This window comes from Silene latifolia, chromosome 9, assembly GCF_048544455.1.
Source record: "Silene latifolia isolate original U9 population chromosome 9, ASM4854445v1, whole genome shotgun sequence".
NCBI lineage: Eukaryota > Viridiplantae > Streptophyta > Magnoliopsida > Caryophyllales > Caryophyllaceae > Silene > Silene latifolia.
In genome coordinates, this window is record NC_133534.1 from 113,793,499 (window position 1) to 113,808,356 (window position 14,858).

At 41.0% G+C, this 14,858-nt stretch overlaps 1 protein-coding gene across 1 annotated transcript; it reads right to left on the reverse strand.

Annotated features, from left to right (window-relative positions):
• Nucleotides 1–9,846: 9,846 nt before the first annotated feature.
• LOC141601483 (uncharacterized) lies at nt 9,847–11,697 on the reverse strand. Its single transcript, XM_074421772.1, has 3 exons — nt 11,094–11,697; nt 9,931–10,945; nt 9,847–9,871 (listed from the first exon to the last, which is right to left on the reverse strand). The coding sequence occupies exons 1-3, from the start codon at nt 11,695–11,697 to the stop codon at nt 9,847–9,849; spliced, it is 1,644 nt and encodes a 547-aa protein (XP_074277873.1).
• Nucleotides 11,698–14,858: the final 3,161 nt, after the last annotated feature.

Consider the following 14,858-nt stretch of genomic DNA (forward strand, 5'->3'; position numbering starts at 1 on the left):
TCGCGGCGTTTGATCGACAGTTTGTGTACAACTTTACGTCGGAAAACTTAAAACGATTTCGAAAATAAAACATTTCAAAACATTTCAAAAATACCTGGAGTGTTTAATGCACGACGACGGGGTCGCAATGACACTAACTAGAGTCAAAACCGACACCAGACCAAAAACCGACTCAAAAATTCAAATCCCGACTCCAACAACGAGTCAAACCGAGTCAACCACAAAAAACCAAACATTTCAAACCTTCTATGCTAATATTTCCTGGATTTATGAATGGTCAAGTACCAAACATATGACTACAAATCCTAGGATAGAACAAATCATGATTGCGTTTGTTGTGAAAGCGACAACACAGCTCGAAGACCCGCGACGTGGCTCGCGCCTCTTTGAGCAGCCCAGGTGGCCACGTCGCTCAAAACTCACACAACCACTCATTCTCCTATAAATACCCCTCAAATGCCACCCATTTGAGACTTACGCGAGTGTCCGTCCCCTCTTTTCTCCCTTAAAATTCTCGACTCGACTTCTTAAGTCACAATCCGACGCGTATTTACGACCTACCGATCGTAAACACGAGCCTTACACATTGTTTGGTACCGTCATCGTGCATTAAATCACTTGACCGACCACTTCGACCACAACACCATCACTAAACTTTTAATACACTCTTTTACTTACCAAAACGGTTTTAAACCGAGTTTTTTCCGATCAAACGAGTTGTTACACTTACGTCGGTCACTCGCCATAACCAAACATGTAAGTATGAGGGTGTAAAAATCCTCTTTTATTATGTTTTCATTTGTTTCATGACTCTAACATGGTAAAACATGCATAACATGAACCAAAACATGGAATAAACGAGCCAAAACTGATTTTTGGTCTGAGGCAGAAGCCCCTTAGGTCGCCAACTGGCTCGCGCCTAAATGGGGTATTCAGACCAAAAATCAACCGTGTTTGTTCTCGTCATTTCCCTTAATCCATTTTTCATATTTGTAATCGGTTTTCACCGTTTCAAGTATTTTCGAACCATTTTTATTTCATTTCACATGTTTTAACCATAAAGCATTTTTCACCCTTGGCTCTTCATACCATGACGGTTAAATCCGTGTTTTGGTGATAATATTTGGTTAATGACATTTAGAAGGTATTTTAAAGCCTTTTATTTCATTTCTTTACATTTCCAAACAAACATATTAGTCACCAACACAAAATCATCCTTGGTTCTACATACCATGCCGGATTTTAACCCGGGTACGATGACGAGTATCGACTAATTACATTCATAATGGACTTAAAACAATTAGTCCATAATCATTTTTCAAAACTATTCATGTCAAGTTTGTCAAATCGAACCCGACACCGAATATTATCAAATAATGATGATTATTCGAGTCTAGTTCTTCAAATCAACAAATGCGGTCTAAACGACCCTTTCAAAATCAAACCGTGTTCAAATACCCATTTTCAACACGTTTTATAACGTTTTCTAAAAGGTCAGAACACGGCACATAAACCGTGGGCTAACCCGCGCCTAAACAGGCTCCCCATTTCTCATTTTCAAAACCAGAGGAGGCCCCTTACACCGCCGGCTGGCTCGCGCCTCTTATAGCCGTCTGGTACAGGGCCTGTTCCCTTCCAGCATTAGTCTAGGACGATCCCGACTCCGGTTAGCCCGGATATAAGACGGATCAGATGACTATTCGATTATTCAAAACCATATTTGCAAAATGCCTTACTAAGACAAATGGATCATGTTATGCACCCTAAACCTAATACGGTAAATGGATGTTTAATTTCCGTCTTGCATGCAAATCAACCATTAATCCAACTCGACATCTTATACTTGATACTTAGATTAAATCAACCGACTTAGAAAGCTCTCACATGTTAGGTTTAAATCACTGGATGCGCATTCATGCATTTAAACCGTTTTATCAACTTTTGCATCCAACCAACCAAGATCGATCAGTAGAGGCCGCTAAACGCGGGCGGGATTAGGTGTCTGATTAAAGGGCTTCCCAATACGTACCTTCACCTCTTACTCAGAAACTTTGGATAGTGGACGACCTTATCCAGGGCGTACGAGAGTCATTCTAGAGATAGGATGCTAAAGAGGGACGATTTCCTTATCTTTAGTACCTATGTCAAACGCTGCTTTGTGCTTCGATTTGACCGAGGTATAAAGTGGAATTCGAACGGGTTCCAGGCATCCCACAAATGCTTGGTGGCGACTCCGAACATCTCTAATCGTTTCGAGACCCTTACCGAGACAAAACCGACCGATCTAAAACGATCCGGTCGAAAGCACCTTTACGCCGCCGAGCGTGGCTTTCAAAAAAGACCGCTGCCATTGTCCACAGATCGGCTGGGCATACGTAGGTGGGCCATGTCCACATAGGTTCCAAAGGATTTTCTGAAAGACACTCATACACGCAGCAGGAACTCTTGAACGGTCCTTCGGGGTAGCTGAAGTACTCCATGAGTTTTTTAGTGCAATGTGATAGCCAATCTTAACTGAGTAATTTCCGGATGACGAAGCCGACCAAAAGAAGTTATCACTGCCTTCAGAGCATCGAATCAGAATAGCAAGAATGTCTCTCACAGAGGTTTCATCAAAAAACATAGACACGAATCTACAGTCCCAACAGTTGTTGTTGCTAATAAGAATTTTGATCTTCAAATTACTCAAATTAGAGGGATCGGTAAGAAGCTCTAAACATAGCGGTTTTGGCACCCTTCCATTGACTCATTTAGTATTCCAAACACTAAGGTCAGAAAGTGGAGAGATGTTCCAAGCTAAAAGAGGTTTAATGAGTTGAAGAGCCCAAACAATACCTTTCCATCCCCACGAAGAATTACTCTTGTCATCATTAAAAAGCAGCTCGCCATCTTGCCACCTTAGGCCATATTTAGCACCAATAGACTTACTAAGGATAGAATCTGGATGGGTGATCATTCTCTAACCAATCTTTGCTAGGAGAGCTTGGTTGAAATCTTTCATACGTCTAATACTCAAACCACAATTCCCTTTAGGTTGGCTTAGGAAAAGCCTATTACACCAACTAATAGAAGGAGATTTCTTGTGACCTGCCCACCAGAAATATGACAAGATAGCATCTAATATTTTTGTCACACTTATCGGTAGGCAAGACAGAAGAAATCAAAGCCAATCTACCAGCTGACGATAGGAGAACACAATTTCATGAGGATAACCGCTTCCTAACCTTGTCAATGATAAACTCAAAAATTTCTCTTCTACTTTTGTTATACACTGAGAGACCCACATCAATAGGAATACCCAAGTAGGAACCATATTGGTGCCACACGGTATATTGAAGGTTTTCAAACATTTTCGAGCAAAGGAAAGACTAGAGCATGAGCTTAGAGTCATAGAGGATTTATTATCATTAATAACCTGACCCGATGCATGACAGTAATTGATACCGTCATTTTAGTATCAAAAATAATTACCTAGAACAACTAACAGAAGTCAGCGGAAGTAGGGTCAATCTCCACAGGGAGGCTAATGTATCTATCTGCTAATTACATCTGTCTAGTAACAAATGGGGGTTTTAAAGTTGATTTCTAAACTAATGAAGATTAAAGCAAGAGAAATAAGGCTAAAGAGCAGTAAACGCAAGAAAAGCAAAGTGTGTGATCAGATAAAGAGAGATATGTCAGGAATTCGGTTCACCATGGCAGTTCACTAACTCAGTCATAAACAGTTCAGACGATCTACTGTGAGAGGGGCAAGGGAAAGGTCCTTCCGGTCCGCTATCCACCCTAGACTACAACTAACTTAACTTTCGTCCTCATTAGAGTAGTCTACTTTTCATAACAGGTCTGTTCATTCCAATCTTCCGATCTAGGATTGAATATAACCAAATTAAAGGGTTTAGAAGCGTGCACTCAACTAAACTTATTACAGTTATATTGCTATAAGACAGTTCTCACAATCAATCATCTAGCCTATTCACAACATCGTCAATTCACTACCATGGCTCTCCTAATCCTAACATAAGGGAGTTTAGCTACTCATGCTATCGATGATAATAACAAGAACAACAATGAATATGCTAAATAAAGACATAATAAAGGAACGATAAGGATGAAGCATAAACAATTAAACAAGGACAATTAAAACAAGAGAACAATAATTAAGAGCAAACAAAGGATTAAATTGAGATTAAAGAGTAAAGAAAGATTACAAAGCTTAGATCCAGAAATAAAGAGGCAGAGAAAAAGTTCCAGCAGTAATTAAGAAAACAAGAGTAATTAAGTGTAGAGTAATGTGTGATAAAGATCCCCCATTAACCTAATGACGTCTTCCCTTATATAGGGAAGCGTTTATTAACTAAAATAAACCTAAACACGAAATAAAAATCCCGAGTAAATAAGTAAACCACTCGATCGAGGCATTTCATTCCTCTCGATCGAGTGATTCTTCAGCAAAACCCTTATGTCGAACAAACGTGGCCTTCGATCGAAGGCTTCTAACACAACCCTCTTCGATCGAGTACAGCAGGGACTCGATCGAACTCCTAGCTCTGCCAAAACCACTCGATCGACCACAGAAGACCTCGATCGAGTAATTTGCCACTGAAAACAGCTTTGAACTCCTTTGGTCAGCTTCTAAGGACCTCTTTCACACTTCCCGAGGCACGACATTCTGCTCTAAATCTTCATCTCCTTAAAATGCATGCTAAGGAGGACTGAATAAGGTGCGATTCCACTACTCTAAGGTCCATTCCTGCAAATGAGACAAAACGAACCACAGTAGCCAATTCGGGGCATATTGCAATACAAAGCAATGAAAATGGTATAGAAATGCGTGCAATAAGAGGCTAAAAAGACTATATAATTGCACGTATCAAATCTCCCCAAACCGAACCTTTACTCGTCCTCGAGTAACTAAATGCAAACTAATGGAACGGATAAAAAAACTCAGAGCTAGTTATAACTTGTCCACTTAAACCGTTTAATCCAATCAAAACTAACAATTATAGCTACAACAGTCAAGCGCAAACGAGTTGTATGTTGTCTATAAATAAGCTGAACTGTCGACCTTGCAAGACCTTTAAAATCGGACTCTCACGGGTCACTCTTCTCTCATGAAGCAAAGGGTAAGTATAAATGTGTAAGAGAAGAAGAGAAAACAGTCACTCACCTAAACTACGACCCACAATAACATGCATGCAACAAAAATGATAGACGATTCTAAGCACCATACATACATTCCAACCAAACAGTGTCTGTCACAGCTGAGGGCTTGCAAAAGTTATAGGAAAGTGAGGCTACGGGTAAGAAAAGGCAAAACAGTTATGGAAGATGTGGAGGTAAAGCGTAAAGCTAGCACCTAAACAAGACCAAATAAGAACATCCAATTCTCAGCCAATTATGAAGTCAAACACAAGTGCCCTTCTTTGGCACAAAACTCACTAACCAAAAACAACAACTCCTCAAATGATATAAATAAAACATAGGAGTAAGACCGTCACAAACTTCCCTTTTTTACAAGGTCTATTCTTTTTCTTTTTTTTGGGAAAGGTTAAGTAATATCAATCAAAAGAATAGAGTTATGTACAACTTTGCATCTATCGCGCTATTACATCAACAATACAGACTGCAATATTTAATGAATGATATTCAACCAGTCCATATCACATTGCTTCAATTTACTGCAATTCCGTCTAGTAAACCGAGAGTGCACTTCAGTTAGGACGAGATGTACCACCTTAGCAGGTGCCCGTATATAATGATCAATCCGAGCTTCATTCCTAACCCTCCAGATATAGTAAAACAGTCCAACATAGCAAGCTCCAATGTACCTGCGCTGAAACTTTGACCTCCTTGTTCTAGAAAACCAGTGAACAAGACTAGACCCAGAGAGATTGAGTCTCAATGCTTTTTGGAGTAGTCTGCTGCATGCAAGAGCATAATCACAGGAATAAAACAAATGTTGGTGATCCTCAGGATGGAGCATACAAATATCACACATGTAATCAGTTGTAACCCCCATCTTTACCAGCCTATCCTTAGTCAGAAGACGAGAATGCATAATTGACCAGAAGATGAAAGAATATTTATGGATATTCAATTGATTCCAGCATATATGCCTCCATTCAACCTTTGGTGCTTTGATTCTGAGCCAATGGTAGCCAGCTTGAACAGTATAAGGAGCAGCATCATTCAACCATTTGGATCCAGTGTATGCTTGGTGGAAAACTTACATAGTGTGAGTAATTTTCCTCCATGACCAACTACAGTCAGAGGGGGGGGGGGGGGGTATAAGTAGACCAAGTTGTACCCTTTAAGTAAACATGATTTTCCCATTTAACCCATAAATGGTCTTGTTTAGTAGCTAACCACCAAGCATATTTCCCAAGTAAGGCTTTGTTCCAACACTTTGCATCATTTATACCCAAACCTCCCTCCTCTTTAGGCAGACAACAAGTATCCCGACTGATAGAAGGAGGTTTCTGATACTCAGATTTTCCAGACCACAGAAAGTTTCTGCAAATAGATGTAATTCTATTCATTATAACACTAGGAATCAGAAAAATAGAGGCCTAATATGAATGGAGAGTAGTGAGAACAGAGGTAACCAAAGTGAGCCTGCCTGCATAAGATAAATGCCTGGTCCCCCAACCTCGAATTCTGGCCACTATCCTATCAGTCAATTTCATGCCCTCATGCTTAGTCAATTTTTTAGCAGAGATGGGCACCCCTAAATACTTGAAAGGTAGAGTCCCCCTATGGAAGCCTGAAACTTGCAGAATATCTTTCACTATAGGAGAAGCCACCCCATTAAAATAAATCTCAGACTTGCTTTTGTTAAGAGATAAACCAGTGGCAGCAGAGAAAGTGGCAAAACTTCTAAGAATCCACATAATAGATTGTTCATTACCCGTACAAAAGAGTAATAGATCACCGGCAAAAAGTAAGTGATTCAATCTAAGATGTCCACAAAGAGGATGGAATCTAAAATCATTCTGCTGAGCTACCACACCCAAAATTCTTGATAGGTACTCCATGCATAAGGTAAAGAGAAGAGGAGAGAGAGGGTCTCCTTGCCTGAGTCCTCTTTTCCCTTGGAAGAAACCAAAAGAAGTACCATTCACAGCCAGTGTATAAGAAGGGGAAGTAACACAGAACATAATCAAATGAATAAATTTCTTAGGAAATTGCAAAGCCTCCATCATTTGCTCCAAAAAAACCCATTCCACTGAGTCATAGGCTTTTCTTAGATCAATTTTAATCAAACAGCGAGGGGAAGCAGCTTTCCTATTGTAAAGTCTGACTAAATCCTGACAAATCAAGACATTTTCAACTATATTTCTCCCTTTGATAAACCCCCCTTGACTCTCATTAATAATATCAGGAAGAATCTTACTGAGTCTTTGACACAACACCTTAGACAAGCATTTATAGACAGTATTGCAGCAAGCAATAGGTCTGAAATCAAGTACACTAGTGGGGTTATTCATCTTTGGAATAAGAGTAAGATTAGTAGTGTTAAGCTCTCTAAGAAGTTTCTCAGAAGTGAAAATCTTTGACAGCAACAATAATATCATCTCCTATAGTTTCCCAAGTGTCCTTAAAGAACTGACTTGAGAAACCATCAGGACCAGGAGATTTAGAAGAAGCAATGGAGAACATACTGTCTTTTACCTCAGCAGCTGTAATGGGAGCCAAAAGGATAGCATGATGATCATGGGTAACCAGCCTTCCAGTCCTAACAGTAGGAGCATGAACAGGGGTAGTAGGAAGACTTGTACCCAGAAGTTCCTTATAGTAAGTCAGAAAAGCATTTTCAATATCAGTAGGATTACTATATAAAACCCCATCAGTCCCTTTAATGCAAAGCACATCTAGGACCCTGATCAATAATCCTACTGTGTATCTTCTTCACTCCTTGACTGATTTTTTCCAGCATGGAAAGATTTTGAAGCAAATAAATACAACTACTCTTACTATGGTGCCCAAATGTGATAGGCCTAAGTCTGTTCTGCAATTTCGCCCCATAGCTTGTTGCAATGTGATCTACAAGGTCATATCAAAGCTTCTTTGTGCTAGGTTGGCTGAGGTTCTCCCTTGCATTGTTGACAGGAATCAAGGAGCCTTTATACAACACAGGAGTATCCAAGAGAATATCTTGATTTGTCAAGACTTGATTAGACTGTATGAAAGGCCTTCTTCCTCTCCTCGATGTATGTTTAAAATTGATCTGCAAAAAGCCTATGATACTGTTGAATGGGAGTTTGTGGATAAGCTGTTGATAATGCTAAAGTTCCCTTTGAAATTTAGAGTCCTGATAATGCAATGCATTACCACTGCTTCCTTCTCAGTTTCCCTTAATGGGGAATTGTTTGGGTTCTTTCAAGGGAAGCGAGGTTTGAGGCAGGGAGACCCACTCTCCCCTCTTATCTTCACCCTATGCATGGAGTACTTGACTAGGACACTTAAGTATGCAGCTGCAAAGTATGAATTTGCTTATCATCCTATGTGTAAGGAAATGGGTCTGACAAATTTGATGTTTGCTGATGATGTCTTGATGTTTAGTAAGGGGGATGCTAAGTCAATGATGTTGCTGTTGAGATCCTTCTCAACATTCTCTAAAGCTACAGGACTTAAAATCAGTGCTGCCAAATCAAATGCTTACTTCTGTGGAGTTTCTGATCAGGTAAAGCAAGAGATTCTGAGTGTGTCTGGGTTTACAGAGGGGGAGCTGCCATTCAGATATTTGGGACTGCCTATTCAAACAACTAGGCTGCAGAAGAATGATTGTGATTGTCTGGTGGACAAAATTTGTTCTAAAATTCATGGCTATGGAGCTAGGAAGTTTTCCTATGCAGGAAGACTGGTATTGGTTCAAGCTGTTCTAAAGAGTTTGTGCTCCTACTGGGCCTCTTTGTTTGTGCTGCCCAAAGGGATAATTAAAAAAGTTGAAGCTACTTGCAGGAATTTCTTGTGGGATGGGGGTCCTGAGTATGTGAGAGCTCCTTTAGTGGCATGGGATAAGGTGTGCAGAACAAAGGAGGAAGGGGGCCTAGGTTTACAGGACATGGAGATGTGGAATAAAGCTCTTATTGGGAGATTAGTGGACTGGATTTATGAAGGAAGGGACTCTGTTTGGGTCAAGTGGGTGGAGTGTAATCATCTGCGAGGTAGAAATTGGTCTGAATATGAACCTAGCACTAATACCAGTTGGGTATGGCGGCGTATATGTAGGGTTAAAACTGAACTAGCAGCTGGTTATTTGAATGGCAAATGGCATGAGCAACCTGATGGTTACTCTCCTGCAAGATGCTACAGGTGGTTAAGAGGGGTGCAGCCTAAGGTTGGGTGGTATTCTGTGATTTGGAATCCTTGGAACACGCCTAAGCATAGCTTCTTGGGGTGGATATGGGCTCGTGATGCTCTGAAAACAAAACATAAGCTTCTGCAGTTTGGTGTTACAGATGATCTTTGAGTGTTTCTTTGTGTGGACTTGGTGTTGAAACTCAGGAGCACTTGTTTTTTAATTGTCCCTACAGCAGCAGAGTTATACAAGCCATAAATCAGGTGATGGGAGGAATTATAGCTACTCATGATCTGTTGGAAAGGAGTATGCAGCATCCTGGCTCTCTTGTTCAGAAGAGAGCTTTGTATGCTATGCTTGTGTGTATGGTATACCAGCTATGGCAGCAAAGAAATAGATGCAGGGAGGAAATGCAGTTGCTCAGACCTGAGAAGTTGTGCTCTCTGATTATGCAGGAAACTAGAGCGAGAATAAGAAGTAGAGATTTGACGATGGTGAAACAAGATGATGTTGATTGGTTACATAGCATGACTCTTTTGTAAAATCTATAATCTCTTGTACTTTGATATCCTTTGATTAATACACACTTACATTTTACCAAAAAAAAAAGCACATTATTATGGACTTGCCTAGCTCTTATATGATTATGAAAGAATTGAGTGTTATCATCCCCATTGGCTAGCCACTCAACTTGGGCCTTCTGGGACAGGAAACTATATTGAACCTTACTCAGGTGCCTCAAAGAATCAGCAGCAGCCATTTCAGCCTCTATCAAAGAGTGATCAGTTGGTGTATTATGAATCTGATGTTGAATATCTTCTAAGAGGGCCTTGGCCACACCCACTGCCTTATCAACATCAGAAAAATTATTTCTGTTCAACTCTTTTAGGGGCTTCTTTAACTTCTTCAGTTTGGTCACAATCTGATACATGAGAGAACCCTTAACAGCAGGGAGCCAATTTTGTTGGACAATCTCCTTAAACCCGATGTCAAGACTCCACATATTGTAATACCTAAAAGCTGGCCTTCTACAAACCCTGTCTTGTCTTCTATAACAAACCACAGGATTATGATCAAACAATCCTTCAGGGAGGAAATGAGCATAAGCAAGTGGGTAGAGATCCATCCACTCTGAATTAACAAGAAATCTATCAATTCTAGAGTAGTGTCTAGACCCAGGAACTTGCTTGTTGTTCCAGGTATAGAAATCACCCTTTCCTTTAATATCCATCAGATCACAATAGTGGACACAATCTCTAAAATCCATAATCTCATACCAAGTAACATCCCTTCCAATTCTCTCATTATAATGCAACACATTGTTGAAATCCCCACAAATCCCCCATGGCCCAGAAAAAGTATCATGTACATGCTTCAGTTCTTGCCAGAGAGACATCCTATCTCCATCATCATTAAAACCATACACAAAAGTGAAGATGAAACTGTCACCAGTAGAAATTTCAGTCACCTGAACAGTAATAGCTTGAGCTGATAGATGCAAAGTAGTAACATTGAAAAGATGAGGTATCCATATAACCCAAACTCTCCCCCCAGTATGAAAACTACTATTATTGATACCATGCCAATGAGTCCCTAAATTATGCAAAATTGTATCAAAATCCTGCTGCCTAACTTTAGTTTCAACTAAACCATAGAGACCAATTTTATTCTGATGCAAAAACTTCTTGACATCAATTTGTTTATTGATACCATTTATTCCCCTAACATTCCAACTACCAATGTTATTCATGATTAATAGTTTCAGGTGGTTCCTCCTGTCCCCCATTCTGACTTGACTGCTTTGTAGGACTGAGTGCTTCAGCATAAGACTTGGCAGGAGAAACATCACTCCTTAAAGTGTGATGTTCTTGCCTTGTGATCTGCTGAATGACAGAAACAGAAGGAATATGAGCCGAGTTATGATAAGTGGGACCCCTAAATGGAGCTGGAGGCTTATGAGTTGTAGGCTTAGGAGGTGGCACTGGCTGGGTAGCCCTCTGGACAGGTCTCCAAACCTTCCCCCCTGGCTTAGGACCAGGTTTTGTAGGTTTAGTAACTGGTTCAGATGTTGCCTTTTTCCTGCACATATCCTGAGTATGACTTATCCCCTTACAACTGCTACATACTATTGGCTTCCATTCATATTCCACCAACACACACACCTCACTTCCCTTTTCATCCATAAAGAACAACTTATCTGGGAATTCCTGCCCAATATCAACTTCTACCAGGAGTCTTGCATACCCTAGCCTGGTTTTATCCTCAGTGGCACTATCTCTTTTAACAAATTTCCCCAGAAGTCCTGCCAGTTTCTCAAGACAAGACCTACTCCAAAATTTCAGAGGTAGACCACAAAGACGCAGCCAGATAGGTACATATTTTACTCTTTCTTTCATGAGACTACACGATTCCGACCAAGGCTTGACAACAAGAGGTTTATTATCAAACATTGGGAAACCCTATTGCAAGACAAGAGACTGACACTCCTTTGTAGGGAACCGCACCAAGAAGACTCCATTAGGGAGAAATGATAATTTGTCAAATTTATAAACGCCCCATAACTTCTGAATAAAACCTGACAATAGCTCACATGGTGGGTTACCCCCTAACACATAACAGACGACCGCCGTATCCCAGAATTGAAGTTCAAAATCCACGTCCTCAGAGGTGATTTGCAAAAGCCCCTTAGAAGAAGCAGAAGGAGAACCAATTGGAGTAGAAGAAGAACGCTTACCTTTCACTTGAGTCCATTCACCATCTGCTTCCTTTTCAGGCTGTGAAGGCACATCATCTTCTACAATTGTCCCCAAATCCAACACTGGTATACCCACAATTTCATTAACATCCTTTGTTTTCAATGCTTCAGCCGATTGAGGTATGCCAGGACCTCCTTGAGAAGACTCCGGTGTGCCAGAACACCCATGAGAAGACGCCGGTTGATCCATATCAAGGTTAAGATCAGAACAATTAGTAAATGAAAGTCGAAGCTTTGCCCTAGAACGAATTTTGTTTTTTGATTGAGTTTTTTTAGCGATTTTTCTTGCCATTGTGCAATCAAAACCCTAAAAAACATAGAGAGAAGGCAGAGAAAACCATTCTAGAGAGAGAGGTTTTTTTCTATTCTTTTTCTTTTTATTCTCTTTTTTTTCTTTTCCATGCTTTTCTCATTTTCCTGCCCACATTTTTTTTTTCATTTCATTTTTTCATAACTTTTTTCAATTCATATCCTCCTTTTTCTTTTCTACCAACTCCATATGAATTAGAACGAACAAACTCGCATCAAAGGAAATCATACCGCAAAAATACACTAAATTAGCTTGACAAGCAGGCTTAATTTGGGTGTATTTAATGGGTCAAAGGGCTAAGTTTGGCTAATGCGGAGCTAATTGGGTGAAAATAAAAGAAAGGGAAAAAATGTAAGCACCCCCTGCATGTGACACCGACCACAAACCCGAATGTACGCAAGCAAAAAGCAATCGAATTTCATGAAAGTGCAAAATGATGAACATGCTATGCAAAGAGTATACTACTCTCAATTCCTACATAAACTGGTCATAAATGACACCAGTTATACGGCTCTAATATCTTAGAAATTTTAAAGTTGTTTGCCAATTTTTTCAGGTCAAGTCTATATGATCAGCTGTATTCTTGACATTAACTCGTAGACAATGTGCATGACAAAGCTAATAAAATGCCAATCTGATGCAAGGCTTAAGTGAAATGACAAGTTACAGTGCAATATCATCACATAAATCTACCGTTCCGACTCGACCTATATGCACAAATAAACGTGATATATTTTTTTTGAATTTTTCGAAATTTTTCTAATTTGTTTTTTTAGATTTTTCATTTTTTTTTTGAAATTAAAAACAAATGCAAACGAGAAAATAAACGTGAATGCAAAAACAAATGCAAATGCAGACTTAAAGGATGCAATAACCTTCCCAAACCAAAACGGACAACGCCCTCGTTGTCCTCCAGCATACACCAGCAGTATATATACGGGGAACGGGAGAGTTACAGCCAATAAATGAATGAATAAATAAAGGAGATGAAAAATAAATAAAAGCAGAAATACTTACAAAATAAGCGAACTTCCCCAAACCAGCCAGAAAACTAGGGAAGTGAGTAGACCAGTTGCTACTCGTCAACCTCCTCCTCCTCACCAACCACCATGTAGTCAGGATCTCGCTCCTGCTCCCGTCTCCTCCTCTCGTCGGCTCGGTCTCTCTCCTCCTGCTCAGCTGTGTCCGCCTCGCTCTCTGGCTGTAGGTACCCCTCCGCCGGGTACTGGTAGAAAGAAGGGTGTAGCCAGCCGTCTGGAACGGGACGTCCTCTCCGCATGTGGTACTCGTACAGAGGAAACTAGGCAAGTGCCTGGTCCTGCTCCATACGAGCCACCCTGGTACACATCTCAAGCAACAAACCGTCATGACGCCCTTGGTCCATGACCTCGGGCGCCTCAAAGGGTGGAGGAGGAACAAAGTTAACCGGAAGAACCGGCTGTGGAACAGAAGGAGTAGGGGTAGGGGTCGGTGTAGGCATGAGAGTGGACGTGGACGTCTGTCCAGCCTGAGTCGGTGTGGACCCCTCTCCAGTCTCAGGTCGCTTCCGCTTCTTAGAAGCGGAAGAAATGGAAGGAGCGAGTGTAAGGTGGTAGGAAGGTAGAGGTGGAGGCAACCTACCCGTCACAGTGGTCAAAGGTGAAAGATGGGGTAGGTCGGGAAACGGTAAGGTAACGGACTCGGAACCACAGATCTTCCAAGTCCGCTGATCCTTAGCTAACCAAAACATCGCCATCATGGCGCTAATATCTAAGTCCGCATCCCTATCTATATGTGTCAAGCCTCAGGGAAAGTCAGTGAAGAGAGTACGGGCGATATAGGAGGCTATGCCTCCACAGGAAATCATGGCCGTCTTCTTCTGCCCGACAACATTAAAATGCTGAGCTGTCAAGTAAGCAATGTTAAGAACGAAGGGGCCAACGCTATCAATGTTCAAATAGCCCCCTAAAATAGACAACTAAACATTGTTAATGTTGTTAGGCTTCTTTCGGCCAAAGATCGTCCCTCCAAGGAGACGAAGAAAGTAACGGGCCGGGGGAACATGGACGTGAGCCAGCTTCCGCTGGTCGTAGGGAGTCTGTGCTAAAGTAGGCCAAAGTAAGCGCGTGACCTTCCGAGGAGGGTCCTGATGGCCGTGAGACGACAAACCCAACCTCCTCCCAAACTCAGCTAAAGTCAAAGAGGTGGTCTGGTTAAACAGTCTAAAGGAGACACAAGTGCTCTTCGGGTCAGTATCATAGGCACCAGCTGATAAAGTAAAAGAGCTGAAAAACTCAAGGGTCAGCTGCTCGTAAGTCAGTGCACGCATTGTGGTCAACCCAGTCATTCCCGTCCCGTTTAAAAGTTCAGCTACAGGCTCGTAAATCCCCAATTTTTCAAGTGAAGTATGACATAGAAACTTAGTAGACGTAATGTCACAGCCTATTAAATGTTTAAAATGTTTACGATGAAGCGAGTTCACGAAACGTACCTGAGGGAACTCGGGAAGCGAG